General features: G+C 64.2%; 1 protein-coding gene across 2 annotated transcripts in view; it reads right to left on the reverse strand.

The window, feature by feature from the left end:
- Nucleotides 1-3,128: 3,128 nt before the first annotated feature.
- AJAP1 (adherens junctions associated protein 1) overlaps nt 3,129-16,474 on the reverse strand; it is a 65,777-nt gene continuing 52,431 nt past the window's right edge. For both annotated transcript variants that reach the window (XM_045570540.1, XM_036461108.2), the window contains exons 3-6: nt 10,980-11,067; nt 8,329-8,571; nt 8,037-8,166; nt 3,129-4,205 (exon numbers count right to left, since the gene is read on the reverse strand). In XM_045570540.1, coding sequence (XP_045426496.1) covers nt 8,094-8,166; nt 8,329-8,571; nt 10,980-11,067 — 404 coding nt within the window. In that variant the 3' untranslated portion in view covers nt 3,129-4,205; nt 8,037-8,093. The remainder of the gene's footprint in view (nt 4,206-8,036; nt 8,167-8,328; nt 8,572-10,979; nt 11,068-16,474) is intronic.

Raw genomic sequence — 16,474 nt, forward strand, 5'->3', positions numbered from 1 at the left:
GAGCTGCCAGGGGAGAGAGGGGTCACATGACTCCTGCTTTCCAAGAAAACACTTTCCTGGAGCCCCCACTGGCTGCGTGTCTCCGCCAACCACAGTTCCATCCCAAGTGCCCGCCTCTCCCGCACCCACGACTGCCGGGCACCCCGTGTTCCGTCTGCCCGCCGGGCAGCACCGCGCGTGTGGGGCCGGGCCCCCGGCTGAGCCAGGCCGTTCCCTGCCGTCCTGGCTGGAATGGTCCTGGGATGGACGGAATGCCGCCTCCGGAGCCCAGCTCTGCTGAGGGTCCGTCACCCTCGGGCTGCGGGAGAACACGCACCCACGTGGGAGCGAAAACGCAAATGGAGTGTCTGGGCCACGGCCCCTCTGTTCACAGAGTGCGTGGCCCCTTAGGGCCCGGCCACCCCCCTCACCTCCTGCTCCTGCGTCACGGCCTGATCCGGGGCCACGGCGGGCACAGCTCAGCCGCCCGCCGCTGCCCACGGGCCTGACCGCCCCGGGGAGACTCAGAATGCGGGTGTGGGTGTGGGAGTATGTTGGAGCTGGAGGGTCCGTACTGGGCGGCGGCTCCTCGGCGAAGGGGCTCCAGCTGTCACCTACCGGCCCGCTGGCACAAAGGAAGGCTCTGCTCACAGCTAAGCCCCCACACCCGCCGCTCATCTCGTGGACCCCGGAGAGGGGCTGGGTGAGCTTGCCGGCTGCGACCTTCCCACAGCATTGGAGTCAACATTTCCCTTTGGCTGACGATTAGGGTGACCTGAGACAGGACCTGTGTCTGCCACTGTTTACCTCACCCTTGGTTCCAGTGCAAGCTCGACCCCGAAGCGCCGGGCCCGCAGCCAGGCCTCACCCCCAGCCCCGCAGCCAGCCCCTCCCCGCTGGGAGCGAAGGCTGGGCCTGGATCACAGCCGGAAACCCCGGGAGAACGCGGCGCATCCCGGACACGCACTGGGCCCCGTGTGGGAAGCGCAGCTGCTGGCGGCGCGGGAAGCGCCAGCGGAGAGCACCCAGCGCCTCAGACGGGGAGTCTGGCTCGTGCGCGTGGGCTGTGCTGTTGACAACGGAGGACAAACAAACAATCCACAAACAATATGGCTCAGCAGACCCACCGCACAGCAGCCGAGAAACGCATGAGTCACCGCGGCCGGGAGGACGGCAGTGCCGAGGCCGGAGCTGCTGGGGAGCCGCCTTCGGGGCGGGTGTGAGGACCGGCTCCGGCTGGCCAGCCCCAAAGAGGTGATCTCCCCGGGCACAGGAGTGGCGTCCTCTGCACACGCCCACGCAGAGCGAGGACGGCCGGCCGGCCCAGAGCCCGGCTCAGAGTCTCTCCCCACCGTGACCTCGGGCTGGCGGGGGAGATGGGGGCAGTGGCCCCGTGGGTGCGGAGGTGCACGGACAGGGGAGGGGGAGGGTGTCAGTCACAGGCCCCGCGATGGCGTGTGCCGATGCCACTGAGAAATGGAACCTCAGGAGACCCTGCCCTGCTGTGCACGCTGCCCACCCTGCCCAGCGCAGCCCCGGCTCCTCTGCCAGAGACAGGCCGGCCCGGCCTCCTGGTCCGCGAGGATCACAGACCAAACGGGGAAGCAGCAGAAGAGGTGGCCGGCCCGGCCGGGTGCTCAGGGGCTGAGCATCAACCTAGGGACCAGGATCAGGGTTCCACTCCCCGTCAGAGTGTGGGCTCCATCCCCAGTGGGGGGGGGGGTGCAGGATGGAACCTCCTGATGATGATCCTCTCATCACTGAAGTCTATCTCTCTCCCCCTCTCCCTTCCTCTCTGAAATCAATAATATATACACCAGTAGCCCAGCGCATGAATCCGTGCTCCAGTAGCTCCCTGTGGGGCCTGGCCACTCTGAACCCACTGCCCAGAGGCTCTCCGCAGCCCTCAGGCCCATCTGCGGCCGGGCACGGAACGCTTGCTAGTTGCCGCGGTGACGAAGCAAGCATTCTGCTAGGCCGCTCATGCCACCCGCTCTCAGTGGCTGCCCCCCCTGGAACTGGGGGACTCTGGCAGGACTGAGAGGACTGGGCGCCCGCCATCTTGTGGCTAAGGGTGCCGCCATCTTTGTGACTGAATGATGGTTAATTTGCATAGTGCCCTTTTATTAGATAGGATGTCCTATAAAATAAAGAGCAAATATGCTAATTAGACTGGACAGCAGAAGGACTGTCCAGACGACCCGCTCTGGGGGCTGAGCCCGTAAAACAGGCAACCGTCCTGGCCGTGGTCAAGCACCTCCCAGGAGCACTCGGAACTTTTAAACAAAGTGTTTGCAGCGGAGTTTCAGTCAGGTGGAAAGGACAGCAGGTGCGTGAGGACTGGAAGGGGCTGAGCCTACACGTGGACGTGACCACAGGCGGAGGGCTCCCCAGACCAGGCCAGCTGCCCTGCACACAGAGGGCCTCGGTGGGCCGGGGACCCTGGCCGGTACTTACCCAGACAGAGGGGACCTGGGCTCCGGAGGGATCAGGGTGTCACCAGCCCAGCCAGTGAGTGGGGAGAGGTTCACGGTCGGCCTGCTAACCTTTTACCCGCACGCCCTCCTGGTGAAATCCATTTGCCCGTGGGCCACTTATAGGAGAGAAGCCACACACACACACACACACACACACACACACACACACACGGGATTTGGGCAAGTCCTCTCATGGGAGAGGTCCTCTGATGGTGCCCCAGCTCCCACAGCTCCCCCTACTGGCAGCAAGCTGGGCACCGGCACCTTTAGAGGTGCGGCTTGCGAGGGTGCCCCTGCCAGGGCCAGGGCAGGCTCTGCATGGCTGTGGGTTGGGATCCGTGAACATGCTTCGGTGTGGGGGTCCTATTTCCACCAGGAAGCCACATGGGGAAATCGTGGACCGCCACACACACACACACACACACACACGCAACAATGGGAACCCAGTGACCCTGTGTTTGCTGTGGCCTCCCCCCGAGACTCAGGGTCACCCCTGGGCTCCAGCGAGAGCCAGCGGCCTCTGCCCACGCATGTGCGGGGAAGGCAGAGCGCGCCCGGGCGTGGCTCACCTGGGAGCAGCCCTGGCCCCGCCCACAGAGGACGCATCTCGTTTTCCAACAACCTGGGCCCGTCTCCACTTCCCAGCCCTGCTCCGACACACGCACGCACACGTGGTAAGGATGCAGTCCTTTCACGTCCGGAGCTGGAAAAGCCTTTAATTGGGTCTACGCTTGGAGAACACGGGGATGGCCAAGACCCGCCCCCGCCAGAGGCGCGCCCGGGCCCCAGGGGAGCGGCTGCTACAGGAATACCCACATGGCTCTTGGTAGCTTCTTCCAACGGTCAGGTAGAAAACGGTAACATGACGTGTGTGCGTATATATACGTCTATATAGATGTATGTATATAAAACCACGGCCTTCTCTCCCTCCCTGGGCCCGAGGGGCGCACCGCGTGCCGGGGGGCCTCTCACCCACCACCGGCAAACGCGGGGCGTGCCATTGGGGGGCCCGTGGCCGAGGAGGGGGTCCCCCAGGACGGTGGCAATGAGGGACCCGGGCCCCTCGGACTGCGTGTCCAGTATATGCATATATATATATATATATGTGCGCGTATACGTGTGTGTGTGTGCGTGTGTGTGTGTGTGTGTGTGGGTGTGTGCAAGGTAGAAAACACCAGTGTATCCCGTCCGTACTAAGCAGGTTACATAAATCAGGTTTGGTGACCGGTTAACACTTTGTTTTTTTAAAAAGGAACATCGAAGATATTCAAAAAATTGCTACAGTACAAAAAAGTGTGTGTGTGTGCGCGTGTGTGTGTTTATATAGTTATATACACCGACATTCCCCAGAAACACGGCTCTCGGAAGGGGTGCCCACGCCGGCGTCCTGCGAGGCCCCCACGCGGGCGGGCGCCGCGGCTGGGCGTCCGCCAGGCCCCCGGGCCCCACATGGCACATATTGGTATTGTTGGCACAGTCAGCGTCGTGGCAGCGCCCGCGTCCCAGGGCGTCCGGCCTCCGCGCTGGGCCCGCTGCCCGGCTCCGGTCGGCCCGCGTCTCCGCCCTCGGCCTCCGGTGGCGGCAGGGCGGCCGGGCGGCGCGAGCTTCTCTATAAAAATATATTTGGCCTCTAGCGTCCGTCCTGCTGGAGTCCGGCCGGCCCGGCCGCGGGTGCGGGGCCTCCCGCAGACAGTCCGGTTTGAGGGTTGGAAGTGGGATTGAGTTTTGTACAGGTTCTCCCACGGGATCCTGTGCGGGAAGAAGACAAGAGGCGGTTACGTGGGGGCGGGCGGAGGGCTAACCTGTCCCTGTGCTCCCGGCTGACGGCCACCCATGTCCTCAGGACAGGAGGGTGCCCGTGGGCCCGGACTCACCCAGAACCCCAGGTGGGAAGGGGGCCCGGGCCCACGATCATCACGGAAGCCACAGAGAAGCCGGATCAGCTCCCGGCCAGGAGGGTCACCCAGCCGGTCGGGGACTGAGGCGTCCGGGCACGCTCAGGCCTCCTCCAGCTCCTCCCCTCCAGGGTCCGAGTGCGCGGCCCCGTCCTCGCCTGCAGGGGCACCGGGGTCTGGTGGTCCGCTGCTCTGCTGGCCCCCTCGGAGGGGTTTTGGGGAGCAGCGGAAACCACCCGCTGGGCCCCCAGGGGTGACCTTGCTGGGGAGAGGCGGCCAGGGCAGCGGACCACAAAGACATGGCAGGTGCTACCCAGCAGGGTGAGTGCCTCGGAAGATGGGCCCACAGCCTCCCTGCCTTGGACAAACCCCAGAGCTGTGTCCCCGCAGAGCTTGGGAGGACCTAAAGGGGACGGGCACCCAGGACGGACGGAGGACCTTTTGGAAGATGGACAGAGGGCCACTGGGGGGCAGGAGCCTCTTTCTAACCCATAGGCATCTGCTGCTACCCAACATTAGAGAGGGGGGGAGAGGGAGGGAGGGAGGGAGGGAGGGAGGGAGAGAGAGAGACAGAGAGAGACAGAGAGAGAGAGAGAGAGAGAGAGAGAGAGAGGAGACAGAAAGCGAACATGCTAACCCTGAGCCTTCACTTGCTATTTTTGCCATTCTAAGAGCAGTGCTGGCTTCCTCGCCCTGCGGTGGCTTCGTTTGGTTGGACCATCAGCCCCTTCACCAGAAGGTTGCAGGTTCGATTCCCAGTCAGCGCACACACCTAGGGTGTGGCTTTGATCCCTAGTTGGGGTACATACAGGAAGCAACTGATCAATGTTTCTCTCTCCCTCCCTCTCTCTCTCAAATCAATAAAAACACATCCTTGAGTGAGAATTAAAAAATAAATAAAAACAAGGCGGGCTTCCTGCAGAGATGGGTGGATTCCTGCACCCCCATCAGGCCAGGAGGCGGGCCGGAGCCTGCACCCGCCCCTCCGGGCCTGGCTGTTCCTGCAAAACCCTGCTGCGCGCTCAGCTCAGCGGGGGACTCGGAGTTTCTGCTCCGGAGGCTCCGCTGCTGAGCCGCAGCTGGCACCGACCCCGAGAGGGACTAGGGAGGGACGGGCAGCCCAGACAGAAGCCTGAACCCCGACACCCCGGCCGGAGAAGGTCACCTGGGACAGAGGGCGTCTCCACAGGAAGCCATGTGCTGCCCTGTGACCCGAGAGATGGGGACCCGAGGTCAGCTCTCGGCTAACCCGGCCCCACCGGCTCCACGCCACGGATGGGTGGGTCACGGGCTAATGACCGGCGTCTGCTTTAGCAAAGCCGGAGGACAGAGCGCCTGGCCGCGGGGTGATCCACCGGGCAGGGCTGCTCCCCGCCGAGCCCCGCTGGGCCCTCTCAGGGAGAACGGCTCCTGAGCGTCTGAGTGCTCCTTCCACGGACAGAGTGGCCGGCCGGCCGTGATTTGGGGGACAGAAGGTCAGGGCCCTGGCGGTTTGGAAGTAATAATCCCCAGGACGGGTCACTCCGGGGCTTCTGGGACCTCCGCCTCGTCCCAGGCTCCGGCTGGGTGGAGCGGCCCTCGAAGGGAAGGGAATGGAGTGGTCTGGGCGCTGAGGGGTTTTCTGACGATGGCTGTATGAAAAGTGACAGGAAATGAGCCAAGGGCCGCCCCGGGCATGAGTCTGAGGCTGCCGTCCTGGGCGCGGGAAAGGCCGTGGTGTCCTCTCGTCCTGCCGGGCACCCGGACGAGCTGGCCGTGGGGAGCCGGCCTGAGGCGTCCGGGCCAGGCTCCAGGGCCCATCTCAGAGGCCGAATCCCGGGACAGGGCGACGCTGCCGGGCTGGGGGCCCGTGCCACCTCTGGGGCGTCACCGACCACCCGCCTGCAGGGGGCGCCCTGGGCCGCGTCTGGGTCCCCGACCTGCAGTGGGTCCGTGGGAGCGGATAGAGGGGTGGTGGGTGACAAACGGACCCATCTTCCTTAAAAATGTGTTTGCTGAGGCTTCGCGGTGAGGCTGTAGGCGAACACACACACTCCCCTCCCCCCCGCCCCCCGCCCCCCGCCCGGCTCCAGGACCTTCGTTACAGCCTCCGTGGGAACTGCTGTTTGTTTAAGGGTGACAAGCACCCGGTGAACCTGAGCCCTCCTCCCGGCGGCCCTGGCCGAGGCGCATGTCCAGGCATTCATTACGGGAATCGGGGCGCCTCGGACCCAAATGCGCGGCTCCCGGTGAGCGATCAGCGCTGTCCAGCACAGGGCACAGAATCCTGAGGTGTCCATCAGGGCTAACAAGGCGCCTCCCTCCCCCCGCCTGCCCAGCTCTCGCCTGCGGAAACGGGAACTGGGGTGGCCGGATGGAGCCGCGGCTTCTGCCCGCAGGCCGGAGGCTGAGGGGGCGGCCGCCCTACAGTCCTGGGGGCACTTCTCCCCTCACCTCCCGCTGTCCGCAGCCAGTGGGGGGCGGTCTCCCGACAGGGGGGCGCCCCCTCCTGTAAGCAGGGCTTTCCCAAAACAGCTCCCTGGGCACCGTCCGGGAGGGGGGCCATCACCTTGAGGCTGGGGGTCTGGGGTGACCTGCCCCACCCCCACAGCCGGACTTGAGAGATCCTCTCTTCCCCCAACTGGTGGACAGAGAGTGCCGTAAACGCCACCTGCAGCCGACATTCCTGAGCACCTACCCGGGTACCTCACATGGACTGTGCATTGAACCGCCAGGCAGCATCTGCCCGATACCGAGCCCCCGATTCCTGGGTCCCTAGGCTCCTGATCACGGGCCTTACATGAAACCACCAATCAGCGCACGCCGAGTGAGCGCCCTGAGCCCCGTCCCTTCCCGCTCCTCCCCTCAAAGCGCCTTCACCCTGCCCGTGTGCGCCCTTCCTGTGGGAGGCAGCCCGGCAGGTCCTGACTGACCTCGGGCACGTCACGTGACCCCGTCTGGAAAGGGGACGCTGGGAGGATGGAGGGAGTTTGCAGATGCAAAGAGTGCTCCTGTGAGCGGCTATGCAAATGTCTATGTGAGGGAACCATCCCCGTGGCGGGTGCTACCTGCAGCCAAAGGCGGGCGTGCCTCCATGGGTGCATGGCCCGCAGCCCTGGGCGCCTGGGCCTGTGTGGGCGGGGCCGGCCTCCGGGGCAGAGCCTTAAGCTCCTGTGGCATCTGAAACCTTTAGAGATCGCTGCCAAGATGCTGGCCCGGCGGGGCAGCAGGGAGTGGGGAGTTGGGGGGCGGTTCCTGGGACAGGCCAGCCCCTCCGTTCGTGAGCGAGGCCCCCAGCTGGTCTGGCTGCAGCCAAGGGAGCCCCCGTGGCCCTGAGGAGGGGTCTCCCGGAGGCCGACAGGGGGGCAGGCATCCGAGGGCTGGGCCACGCAGTGCCCTTCGGCCTTGAACCCGCCGCTTAGCCACTGCCCTCACGGCCGCCTGTCCGGGCATCGGCGCCAGAGCTAAGGTCCCCGCCATGCAGGCCCAGCCGCGGTGGCCTCCAGGGGGAGGGCCGGACACGGACAGAAACAGCTCGGTGAGGGGGCGGGGTGCCTCAGTTACCCCCCCCACACACACACACACACACACTCTGGGATGCGGGGGCGTTGCTCACAGGGCAGAGGGAGCCCACAGCCCAGCCCTGCCAGATGCTCAGAGACGTCACGGATGGCAGGGGGGAGAGGCAGGGGCTGACGGCACCTACCGTGACACAGACACGCGGCGTCCGCCCCGCCCCAGGAGGTAAAAAAGGCTTGGCCAGTCAGCAGGAGATCTCGAACCACTTCTCAGACACGAAGGCCACGGGGATGAGGTGCCGATCCGAGGAGGAGGGTCTGTGGACGGGAAGGCGCGGGCTGGCACGGCTGGGCCAGGCAGACGGGGGACAGGCCCTTGCGTTTGCTGGACCCTCAGGGTCCCCCCACCCGGTCCGCAGCCCGGTCGGCAGCCCCGGGACCTCACTGCGCCCAGGAGCCGGCAGGGCGGGCGGAGCTCACCGGTTCCCGTTGAACGTGGACCTGTACTCGCCCACGGAGCGCAGCGTGTCGTCGGCGTAGGCGGGCACGGCGGCGCGCACGCACTCGTGGGAGCACTGCAGGCCCTCGCCGTAGGCCGTGAAGATGTCCAGGCTGCTGGGCACGCGCGGCGGCGGGAAGTCCGTCAGGTTCTGGCAGCTCTCCTCCTGCTGGGCCAGCTTCCGCGGGCGGCCGTTCCGCCGCGGGTTCCCGCTCTGCGCGCAGCTGGGGGCACAGGGGTGTGGGCCGGGGGACCGCGGGGCACCCAGCCCCAGCCCCAGCCCCACCGTGGCTCCAGCGCTCACCACACCCCATCTCCACTGAGCGGTGACTCCCAGGCCCTCAGGAGATCAACCGCCATCCAGCCATCAGCTCTTTTTAGGAATAAAATTTGAATTTTAAACGTGTCCGATATCACTCTTGCTGATCTGGCTCAGTGGATAGAGCATCAGCCTGGGGGCTCAAGGGCCCTGAGTTTGATTCCCGGTCAGGGCACAGGCCAGGGCTGTGGGCTCGATCCCCAGTAGAGGGCATGCAGGAGGCAGCTGATCAATGATTCTCATCATGGATGTTTCTCTCTCTCTCCCTCTCCCTTCCTCTCTGACATAAAAATCTATATATATATATTTTTCAATGTGTCTGATTTTGCAGGGAGGACTAGGAGGTGAGGGTTGAGCCTTCGCTGACCCCTGTGCCCCCTGTCCGCCTTCACTCACCCACCTGTGCCCCCCTGTCCGCCTTCACTGACCCCGCTGTGCCCCGTCTGCCTTCACTGACCCCGCTGTGCCCCCTGTCTGCTTTCACTGACCCCCCTGTGCCCCCCTGTCTGCCTTCGCTGACCCCCCCTCTGCCACGCTGTCTGCCTTCACTGACCCCCCTGTCCCCCTTCACTCACCCCCGTGCCCCCTTGTCCGCCTTTGCTGACCCATGTCCCTTGTCCGCCTTCACTGACCCCGTCTGCCTTCGCTGACCCCTGTGCGCCCCTGTCCGCCTTTGCTGCCCTGAAAACCAGCTTTCTAGCAACTTCCGCGTGTGGATGCGGGGCACTCCCCCACAGCCCTGCGGTGTCTGCAGCCAGCAGGGGGCTGGTGCTGGAGGAGCTGCGGGCAGATGGGTCACAGGCAGCTCCCGCTTCCCAGGGGGGCAGGTGTGTGCACAGCAAGGCCGACCTCACAACAGGCCCTTTCCTGGAGGAAACAGGCAGACAGGCCCGGGCACAGCGGTCACCGCACTCACCGAGGCCGCGGCCGCCGGCGGAGGAGGGAGGGTGAGGAGGCTGGGCCAGCCCCGGCACCGGGCGCCCGGACAGCGAGGCCAGGGGACCGGCGAGGCCAGCACAGCCGCTGCCCAGGCCGACGCGGGAAATGAAGGGGAGGGCTGGGGCCCAGTGTGTGACTCGGTGGTTGAGCATCTAACGATAAGCCAAGACGTGCCGGCTGGCGTCCCGGTCCGGGCACCGCCGGTGGAGGCTCGATGCCGGGAGGGGCGTGCAGGAGGCAGCTGGTCAGTGACATTCCTCTCCCACTGATGTTTCTCTCTTATCAGTGTTCCTCTCTTTCTATCCCTCTCCTTTCCTCTCTCTAAAACCCTCTCTCTGACACCTGCACCCTGCGAGGGCACCCAAACGCACTGGCTCTGGAAAAAGGGTGCAGAGAGGCAGTGCCTGCTGCCTGGGCAGGTGCCGCTCTCAGCCAGCCTGCGGGATGGGCTTCGGGATGGAGCTGCGGGATGGGGTGTGGGATGGGGGTGTGGGATGGGCTGTGGGATGGGGGTGTGGGATGGAGCTGCGGGATGGGGTGTGGGATGGAGCTGCGGGATGGGGTGTGGGATGGGGTGTTGGATGGGCTGTGGGATGGGGGTGTGGGATGGGCTATGGGATGGGGGTGTGGGATGGGGGTGTGGGATGGGGCTGCAGGATGGGCTGCGGGATGGGCTGCGGGATGGGGTGTGGGATGGGGTGTGGGATGGGGTGTGGGATGGGGTGTGGGATGGGGGTGTGGGATGGGGTGTGGGATGGGGTGTGGGATGGGGGTGTGGGATGGGGTGTAGGATGGGGGTATGGGATGGGGTGTGGGATGGGGTGTGGGATGGGGGTGTGGGATGGGGTGTGGGATGGGGTGTGGGATGGGGTGTGGGATGGGGTGTGGGATGGGGTGTGGGATGGGGTGTGGGATGGGGTGTGGGATGGGGTGTGGGATGGGGTGTGGGATGGGGTGTGGGATGGGGGTGTGGGATGGGGGTGTGGGATGGGGTGTGGGATGGGGTGTGGGATGGGGGTGTGAGATGGGGTGTGGGATGGGGTGTGGGTTGGGGTGTGGGATGGGGTGTGGGATGGGGTGTGGGATGGGGTGTGGGATGGGTGTGTGGGATGGGTGTGTGGGATGGGTTGTGGGATGGGGGTGTGGGATGGGGTGTGGGATGGGCTGTGGGATGGGCTGTGGGATGGGGTGTGGGATTGGGTGTGGGATGGGGCTGCAGAATGAGGGGTTCTGGGGGGCCTGGGCCTGACAGAGAAAAACAGCCCCCAGGCTGAGGCCTGCCACCAGTGGGAGAAGTAAGATCTTTTTGTGTGCACCTCCCCCCCCGGGACCCCCACACCTGCATTTCCAGAGGAGAAGGGCGGGGACCCTTACCAGTTTTTTAAGACAAGAGTTGTGATCAGAGCAGCGATGACCATGATGAGGGAGACAGTGATGGTGACGATCTGATGGACAGCCAGACCTGGGAACAGAGAGGAGGAGGGGAGATATGAGACAGGGTCACGTGATGAAGGGGTCCAGCCGGGGGCACACCTACCTGTCCTGTCCACCGGCCACCAGAGCCAGGTCCTGTCCGTGAGCTTCTGCCCGCGCCCGCAGGGGGCCGCGGGGATGGCTGAGTGGGGGCCACACAGGCCCCAGGCCCCTCCCTCACCACACCCGGGGCCGGCAGGGCTGTGGGCACCAGGGCTGCCCTCGCCCCGAGTCCAGGGAGGGGAGCCCCAGCCCCTTTCCATCCCAGAGCCCCTCCAGTCGGTGGTGGGGGCCTGGCTGGCCCCCCGCACCTGCAGAGCCCTCCCCTGGGCAGTGAGCCCTGGCTGGACCTTGGCCCAGGACCTGCCACCCCCTCTCCCCGCCCGGGAAGTCCTGCTCCAGGAGCTGAGCCCTGGCGGCTGCCTGCACCTGGGGGGGGACCCGAAGGACGCAGGCGGAGCTGGGAGGACCAAGACTTAGCAGGGAGCGTGGAGGCGGCCGAGCAGGCTGGGGACAGCTGGATCCTGGGAAACGTCTCCCGCTCTCCAGACTTCACTCCAGCAGGCGCACTGGCTGCTGGGGCGTCAGGGAACCAGAGGTCCCAGTGGGGGCTCTGGGGTCGCCCTGCTGTGTGTGCCTGGGGGAGGGGGGCCACAGGGACAGAGAGACCGGCCCCTCCAGAACCCGGCCACGCGCCCGCCTGCAGAGGCCAGAGGAGGGGCATTCTGTCCCGTCCCTCTGCCCCGCCCCCTTACTCCCCCCCAGCGAGAACCTTACTCACCTGGCGTCAGGTGACAGAGGCCCCGAGGGGCAGCGAGAGCCTGCGGGCGTGGGCACACCCCTCACGGAGGTGCGGGTGCGCGCCCTTCCACCTGAGACCTGTGAGCCCGTCTCCCCACGCCTGGCACCCAGTCCTGAGGTCCCTTAGCAGAGCCCCCTTCCCCGCACCCACCACACCCCAGTGTGACCCAGCAGGCCCCGCGGGGAGGGCCACGCGTGTGCGGTCCCAGCGGAGGGTGGCGGAATGCAACATTTCTCTGGCGGCCTCCCAAGGCGTTACCTCTCCACTGGGCACCTGGGTACAGTCCTCGAGGGGATTGCCGGGAAATAACTCCGAGCTGGCATAACCGGGACGCGACTCTCTCTCCCGCCGGCCCCTCTTCTGTCTGCTGGGGGCGGTGCCTCGCCTCCCTCCCTCCTTCTTCTGTGACCCAGGAGCAGGACTGGAGCACCTGCGGCCCGGCAGTGCCAGCTCTCACCCCCAGCGGCGGCGCCACCCTCCGGAGCAGCCGCCCAGCGCCCATTCTTCATAGTGGCAGCTCTCACTGCCGTACACCGGTGCCCAATTTAGGCACATCTGTGAGACAGCGCGGCTCTGCCTCCGGGCCTGCCAAGTCCGCCTGCCAATTGGGCTAAGCTTTCTGCCATATGGACCACCCGCACCACAGCAGCGATGGAGTGCCCACCGGCCCCCGGGATCCTGTCTGCTCACCAGTTCCCTTAGACGCGAGGGAGACACGCTGGCAGAGGGGACTGAACAGGATGCCAGTTTAATGGACAAGCAGGGAGGATGGCAGCTGTCTCCCCTCACCCTCCAGCCACACGTGCCCTCCAGCCCAATGGAGAGACCGCCTCGCTGCCTTCAAAACTAGGAGCTCATCCTGTGTCTATACATCCTGTGATGGGACGGAAACTCCTAATGATGATGATGATGGTAATGATGGTGATGATGGTGATTACGGTGATGATGATGATGATGATGATGGTAATGGTGATGGTGGTAATGATGATTGTGATGACAGTGACAATAATTTTGGTGGAGATGATGATGGTGATGGTTGTGCTAACATTGGAGGGGATGATTGTGATGATGATGGTAAAGGTGGTGATGATGCTGGTGATGGTGAAGGTGATGATGGTGAAGGTGATGATGGTGATGATGCTGGTGATGATAGTACTAATGATGATGATGCTGGTTATGGTGGTTAAATTGTGATGATGATGGTGGTGGTGGTGGTGATGGTAGTGATGGTGAAGGTGATGATGGTGATGATGCTGGTGATGGTGATGATGGTGATGATGGTGGTGGTGGTGGTGATGATGGTGATGATGCTGGTGATAGTGATGGTGGTGGTGATGATGGTGATGGTGGCAGTATTGATGATGATGATAGTGATGGTGGTGGTGATGATGATGGTGATGGTGGCAGTATTGATGATGATGATAGTGATGGTGGTGGTGATGATGATGGTGATGGTGGCAGTATTGATGATGATGATAGTGATGGTGGTGGTGATGGCGGTGATGGTGGTAATATTGATGATGATGATAGTGATGGTGGTGGTGATAGTGATGGTGGTGGTGATGATGGTGATGGTAGCAGTATTGATGATGATGATAGTGATGGTGGTGGTGATGGCGGTGATGGTGGCAGTATTGATGATGATGATAGTGATGGTGGTGGTGATAGTGATGGTGGTGGTGATGGTGGTGATATTGATGATGATGAAAGTGGTGACCAACTGGAGGTGACGATGATGGTGATGACGCTGGTCCCAGGCCCGCTCAGTCTGTGACTCACCCAGTAGGTGTGTGTTATACCATCTAACCTCGGCAGCCTCTCGAAGGCAAACAGCGTCCTCCTACATGGAAGGGGAAATGTCTGGGCAGGTCGGTGTGAGTCCCTGGGCTCCCTCCGGGTCTCACAGTGTGTATGCTTCTAGGCGCAGACTTAATCTCAGCTTTGGCTTTCACCAAAACCGGCACGCCTCCCCTACATTCCCGGGGCGGACGAGCTTCTGAACCATGAAGGCAAGTATTTCAGTCTCACCCCTTCCTCCAGCCTCACCCCTTCCTCCAGCCTCACCCCTTCCTCCAGCCTCCCCCCTTCCTCCAGCCTCACCCCTTCCTCCAGCCTCACCCCTTCCTCCAGCCTCCTCCCTTCCTCCAGCCTCCCCCTTTCCTCCAGCCTCACCCCTTCCTCCAGCCTCACCCCTCCCCCCCCCCGCCCACCCCCAGCAGACAGCTCTGGAGTGCTCCAGGGCCAAAGCCCCTCAGCCATTGGCAGGTCACAGCCCAGCCCCATGGCAAGATCCGGGTCTGTTTCTGGGGCCGAACCCGCCCTCCTGGACGCCGATGGAGGTGGTGACATGAAGACACACTGAGGGAAGGAGCCCACAGGAGCTGGGGACGGGCTCAGGTATGAGGCAGGCCAGGCGGAGGCGCTGAGGGTCCCCTCACAGAGCAGAGCGCCCAGCATCCATCCCCAGGGGCCTCCCTTCCTGCGGAGGCCCAGGCGCGGCCAGATTTAGACCCTCAACTTGTCACCGGGGGACCGCTCTGCTGGCGGAGTGTCTGCCACAGCCACGTCCTCGGGAGCGAAGGTCCGGGAGCAGCTGCATCGCAGTTGTTCAGCCCCCGCCATTCCCCCGTGGGCGAGGACCGGAAGCAGCCCGCCCCTCTCTGGCGGAGGCAGGAACCTGAGGTCCAGGGGGATTGTTGGCTCCAGGGAAGTCCTGCCCCCAACTCAGCACTAAGAACCGAAATCCATCGTTAGCCGGAGGCCCTTCCCTCCCCATCAGCACAGGCTGGCTGCCTTTTGAGGTTTCCACTGTCAAGGTGATTTCAAAGGCAGCTACAGCCTCTACCTTTTTTTTAAAAATATTTTTTATTGATTTCAGAAAGGAAGGGAGAAGGAGAGAGACAGAGACATCCATGATGAGAGAGAATTATTGATGGGCTGCCTCCTGCACACCCCACTCCGGGCTTTGAGCCCACAGCCCCGGGCCTGTGCCCCAACCGGGAATCAAACCGGGAATCAAACCGGGACCGCGAGGTTCATAGGTGGACGCTCACCCACTGAGCCACCGTGGCCGGGCACAGCCTCTATCTACCGGGCGGGGCCAAGCCACCCGCGCTGGGCACTCGCCCACCTGGGCTGTCCCTGCGAAGCCGGCTGTGGGCGAGCTGTCCCTGGGGGTGACCCTCTCCCAGGATGACCTGGTTCGACAGGAGTCCCGATCTTTGGAGACCTGAACTCGGGGGAGGTTCCAGCCAACTGCCTCAGGAGTGTTCCAGCCGCAGCCGCTCCGCGTCCTCCGTGAAGGCGGGAGGAAACGGCATCTTTTGAAAGTCAGGAACGCTCAGCTCACAAGATGGCTGTCCGGGGACCTCACCCCACCGGCTGTGATGGGGATGCCCCGCCCCACACAACTCCCAGCGTCCCTCCCTCGTCGCTCCTCCCTCTCCACCGCTAACCATGTGCGCTCCAGTCAGGGCTCTGGGGGGATCCATCCTGCAGGGGGAACACTGGTCCCATAAACCCTCTGACCCTGGGCAGGGCGACCCCGGAGCGGACCCGGGCCCACTGCCAGGAGGGCTGGGTGCGGGAGACAATGAGGTCACCTTGAGAGAGTGTCCACTCTATGCCCCCAGGAAAGGAAAAGTACGGCTCTGCCCTCTCCCCCTTCAAGGTCAACATTCACCCCGTCTTCCAAGTGTTTGCAGTTCAGACCCGGTCCCCAGGCAGCCGCACACCAGGTGGGGCTCCCGCTCCGCCTTCGACAGACAGGCGCTCCGTTCCCGCTGACCCAGGGCTCTCTGCTCCGGTAACTGCCACCGTATCCCAGTGCCACCGGGACCAGCTGCCACCGGGCCACAGATCATGGGGCCTGGGATGACGGATGGGGACAGAGGGGCTTTGATGGCTGTATTTGCGGGGGTTTGTCATAAGATCGGGCCCCAAAGAGTGGGGGACGAGCCGTCCATCTCGGGGTCTGCAAAGTGTTTGATGCAACGCAGGGGATCCAACGTGGACCACAGTCCCCTGCAAAGGCCAGCGCGCCCCGCGCCTCCTTGTCCAGCACAGGGGATGGGGGGGGGCTTCTGGCAGGTGCCCTTGGGAAGGAAGGACCACCGCCCGAGCAGCGGCTGAGGCCAAGGCCGGCGCTGGTGTCCAGGAGCTCCCGCTCCCGCGCAGGACGCCATGCGCCGGGGGTAGGAACGGGGACGGTGACCAGGGGCGGAAGCGTCAGGGACGGCTTCTGGGTTCAGACTTGGGAGGTGACACAGAAGCCACGCCCTTTCCGCAGAGGCTGAGCGGCCGCCTCGGGGACACGGTGGGGCTCCCGGCGTCCACAGCGGACACGCACATGTTCACGCACACATGCACATGTGCACACCCACAAGCGTGCACGCCCGCCCACAAGGCACACGCATGCGCACATAGGTGCACGCACGCTGAGTTCACTGCTCATCTCGTTTAAGAACTGCAGATAAGGCTGCTGTGTTCGCAGTGGTAATGGCCGTGTCCTCCCGCCTCTCCCAGCGGCCGGGAACATCTCACAAAGGGCCGGGGCCGGAGGAGGTGCCGGGCGGGCGGCTGGCGTGCCGGGTGT

This window comes from Pipistrellus kuhlii, unplaced genomic scaffold (assembly GCF_014108245.1).
Source record: "Pipistrellus kuhlii isolate mPipKuh1 unplaced genomic scaffold, mPipKuh1.p scaffold_m20_p_34, whole genome shotgun sequence".
NCBI classification, from domain to species: Eukaryota; Metazoa; Chordata; class Mammalia; order Chiroptera; family Vespertilionidae; genus Pipistrellus; species Pipistrellus kuhlii.